Source organism: Phaseolus vulgaris, chromosome 8 (genome assembly GCF_051622355.1).
Source record: "Phaseolus vulgaris cultivar YP4 chromosome 8, ASM5162235v1, whole genome shotgun sequence".
Taxonomy (NCBI): Eukaryota; Viridiplantae; Streptophyta; class Magnoliopsida; order Fabales; family Fabaceae; genus Phaseolus; species Phaseolus vulgaris.
This window is the reverse complement of record NC_143505.1, coordinates 44,594,025-44,598,365: the sequence shown is the minus strand read 5'-3', so window position 1 is coordinate 44,598,365 and position 4,341 is coordinate 44,594,025. Positions and strand designations below refer to the sequence as shown.

General features: G+C 31.6%; 1 protein-coding gene across 1 annotated transcript; it reads right to left on the bottom strand.

The window, feature by feature from the left end:
* Positions 1-416: 416 nt before the first annotated feature.
* LOC137826928 (GDSL esterase/lipase ENOD8) lies at positions 417-2,771 on the bottom strand. Its single transcript, XM_068633083.2, has 5 exons — positions 2,250-2,771; positions 1,508-1,714; positions 1,226-1,395; positions 869-1,133; positions 417-789 (listed from the first exon to the last, which is right to left on the bottom strand). The coding sequence occupies exons 1-5, from the start codon at positions 2,668-2,670 to the stop codon at positions 518-520; spliced, it is 1,335 nt and encodes a 444-aa protein (XP_068489184.2). The 5' UTR covers positions 2,671-2,771; the 3' UTR covers positions 417-517.
* Positions 2,772-4,341: the final 1,570 nt, after the last annotated feature.

The window sequence follows — 4,341 nt, the reverse complement described above, 5'->3', positions numbered from 1 at the left end:
CTAGATAAGATATAAGAATATGAGTTAATCTTCTATGCCATAACCAGACACATTCATCATTTGCAATCAAACATAATATTTTAGGTGATTGATGATTTAAATCTTCCACCTAAATGTTAATATGTCTCTTCTATGTCATACATGCACATCTCTCATTGATTTTAAGAACAATTAAATTTTTTTATATATAATTTTTTGGCGTTGCTTGAATATATATATATATATATATATATATATATATATATATATTATATAGAATGATGTGCATTATACAGTTGCTTATGTTTATGTTTATTTTGAGCATGATATATCTTTCCATAACATAAAGACTTTGTCCTTGATGATAAATTATTTAGTAACAACCATAACAAAATAAATTCTGTCATGTAATGAAATTGGTTAAAATTGCCAAGACATTAAAACAAAATGAAATATGTCTATAATCTAATAGAATTAAATGGAGACATAGTACACTTTATTTTTATTAGAAAGGACAGCAATCATAAACATACGAAGCTCATTGGTGTATTGTCAATTCTCTGTTACATGCCATATTCAATGGAATGGGTGGATCTGTGAAAGCCCCAGAAGAGATTTGATCAAAGACAACCTTGTTAGCTGCTTCAGTGTAATGGATCCCATCCCATATCACTCTAACAGATGGTTTTTCACATGAACCCACAAAAACATCAATGTCCTTGACTTTAATGGTTCCTCCACATCCAACACTATTGCTGAAGTTGTACTTCCCTCCATAGCCACAACAAGAAACAAGTGGAAGCTCAAATCCTGGAGATTATAATAACATTATCAAATATTGTCGAGAAGTTTGAGGACAATGAGATAATGTCATTTTAATTTGGCTCACCATATTTCTTTGGGTTGCTGAAAAGAGAGTACTTAGCAGAGTAGATATCTACATATGTAATTGCAGCCAGAGGAAGATCCTGACGAAGATGAACCAAGGCTTCCTTCAAATTTTGGTTAAAAGACTGAGCCACTTCATTGTATGCCTTTGCACAACCATACTTATCCCTTTCAGCAGATTCAAAATTGGTCAAAATCATAGGGACACAACCAATGGGTCCAGTGTTGTGAATCCAAAATGATCTGGCCCCCAAATTGTATATGTTCTTCATCACAAAAATTCACCAACTTAGCATAATAAATTATGAAATCTACTAGGTACAAATATAGGTCGAAAGGGTATTTATTATGCAACTACCTTTATATTTGATGTGAAGTTCGATACTATATCAGGTATAGACTGAATAACTTGTTGAAGGGTCATGTTACCCAAAAAGCCAACCGTGAGATCATTTTGACCTATATCAAACGTGTATAAAGCTTCATCAAAGTATTCTTCTTTGGGCATCAGTGTTGCAAATATTCCACCTGCAAAAAAAAGTTAAAAACACATTACACAACATATATGAAAACTAACACCATATCATGCATATTAGCTGGAAAATTCTTAATTGAAAATCAGAACAATTTATTAATATACCTTGGTCTCTAATGAACTTTGAAGTTGGTTTAAAACGCTCGAATTGCAAGTACTGAAATCCAAGGTTGAAAGGACTGGATCTAAACTGCCCTACAGATTGCTGGAGTCTGATTGTTGATCCTGCTGATGCAAAATTTGCTCCTCCTGAGAAGTTGGACCCCATTGAATCAAGATATGGACTGAGATAAGGGAGTCCAAAACTCTGTGCTGAAATTACAAAATTAAGGGACAAGATTAGAATTCAAATCCTTCACTAGGAAGAGTGCTTCACGTGACAATTTTATCACATTTAGCATATACAGTGCTTAAAATGATCATGAACGTAATATGTGTTATTTAACCTACAACTCAATATATCATGTACCACAGCATATAGCAGTACAGTTTTTAAAACGGTTGATGAACGAAATTTATGTTACTTAAAATTAAACACCCAAATCAGGTTTCAATTTTTCTTAGATAATATGTTTGAGATTTTTTGTCATATCTATCCTTGATAAGTCACCCATTTGAGTAAGTGCATCGAAGCGTTGCCACATTCTACTGGAAATAATTGTTACTGATAAGGGTGGAAGAGAAACAAAGCATGAAGGAAAAATGAATGTTAGGATACACTAATAATGGCCACCTGAAGTGTTCTTCTGTGAGAAAGACTACTCACTACATTTATTCCACGTGCTTTATGTCATACTACCATTAGACACGTAAGTTATATGAAAGAGAAAATAATAATGAATGTTACCTATGAAATCAATGATGAGTCGGCCATCACAGAACCTTCCAGCTGGTCTGTGAAAAAAGGTGTCTCCACTGGGTGCTTTTGGTCCAGCAAAAGGGAAGGAAGCAGCCAAGCCACCAGTGTCAGCGTTTGAGGCACCCAAGTTAAAGATTGCAGGGAAATCACAGCGTTTTGTAGAGGCCATTGAAGGGTTGATCATGAGTGATGTTATAGCCATGGACAAAAGCACAAGTGAAGACACAAGAGGGTTGTGAAACACCTTGGTAAGGGTACAAAACTCCGTGAGAGACATTATTATTAATTTGGCAAGGCACAAAGCTATGCTTTGGCTCTCCAAATATATATATATGCCAAACAAAAAGGTTGACTGTTTATACAAGACGAACCCTGAAACACAAATTTTATTTTCATCACTCAAATTCATTAACGGTCCATTTTGGCTAACATGGAGTTTCTATTTTTAGGTACGAATTTAATTCCCACAATTAATTCAGTGGAGGATTTCTGACATGGGGGGACCTATTTTTGAACAAAGACAAGAAGACACTTAACTACTGCTATATTTATAACTTTCACTTTCCCCATACATATGTCTAATATATATTATAAGTAATGTTTAGGTACATATACACATTGCCATATCAACATTTTGCTCAAAATTAATATTCACATTTTTTTTCTTTATTTTTCTTAATAAATACACAGTATTATATTTAATTATATTGATTATTATTATTATTATTATTCTAAATTCATATTACATTATGATTTAATTCACTTATCATTCTCTCATAAATTTCACTAATTTCAATTAAGTTTTCTATTAAAAATATTTATGGTATTCAGCGTCTACAAATTTTAAGCTTTATCAATTGAGTTCCTCTCTATTAAAAATTTGCACTTTTTTCGGTTTCCTTGTTGTGTTGTCTAATGTACCCATGTTGACCTATATCTTTGTTTCACATGTGGTTTTAACAATATGTGATGTTTGAGGTATGTATAAGGGTTGGGACATCCCTGAAATGTCCCGTTTAATTTAATTTCAATTCTTTGCTGACAAAAAAATAATAAAAATTGAGTTCCTCTCTTCTGTCATCAATTATTAACGTGGTTGTTATCCTCTTTTCTTATTGCTTATAAGTCTCCACAAGTAATATAACAAACTAACAAAATTAAGTTTTAAGTATTGTATGCCTATATAAAAAGTAGTTTAAGTATTTTAAAAGTTTATGTATTTTAAATTGCGTTTCAATTAAAAAATTTAATTTAGTTAAATGTTCAAAGTATTTATATTTTTTAATTGTGTTCCACCATCAAGTAACACTAAAAAAATTGATTTACCTATGGACTAAATCTGAAAATAAATCAGTTTTACCCACAGATTTTTTTATGGAAAGAAATCCGTATGTAATATTGGTGTAAGTAATTTATCTACAGAATATGAGTATCTGGGTAACAACAGTCCGTAGGCAATACTTGCGAATACTACTCTGTAGGTAATACCCACAAATAACAATCTATAGGTAAACTATGACCACCAGTCTATAGGTAAAACTCACGAACACTAGTCTGTAGGTAAAATCTATACACACATTATCCACCAACTCTATTCCACGAGTAAATTCGTAGGTAATCCTACATCCATCAAAATGTCTATTCATGCATTTAAATGAATGTCTAACACTTGTATAAATTTAACATATCCAAGATATATTAATTGAATAATTTATTACCAAACATCATCTAGTACACCTAACATAAAATAAAACACACATTTAATTTTGAATTCAAACATAACATAATTGAAGTCTCATCATATGAAAGATAACATAATACAAAATTCAAGTCCACTTGAAATATATATAAAAATCTAAACAAACTTGAAACATAACTAAAGATACATAATTCAAAAGTAAAGTGAACTTGTAATATAATCTACAATTAAAAAAAAAAACTACAAACATAATCCTAATAGCCTACATAATCATTATCGTCATCTTGTTGTTTCTTGAGTGGTTCCTTTTGCCTTGGTGGTTCTTGTTGCGACAATACTTGATTAGATTGTTGTTGAATGACACTTCGTTCATCAGGAGGA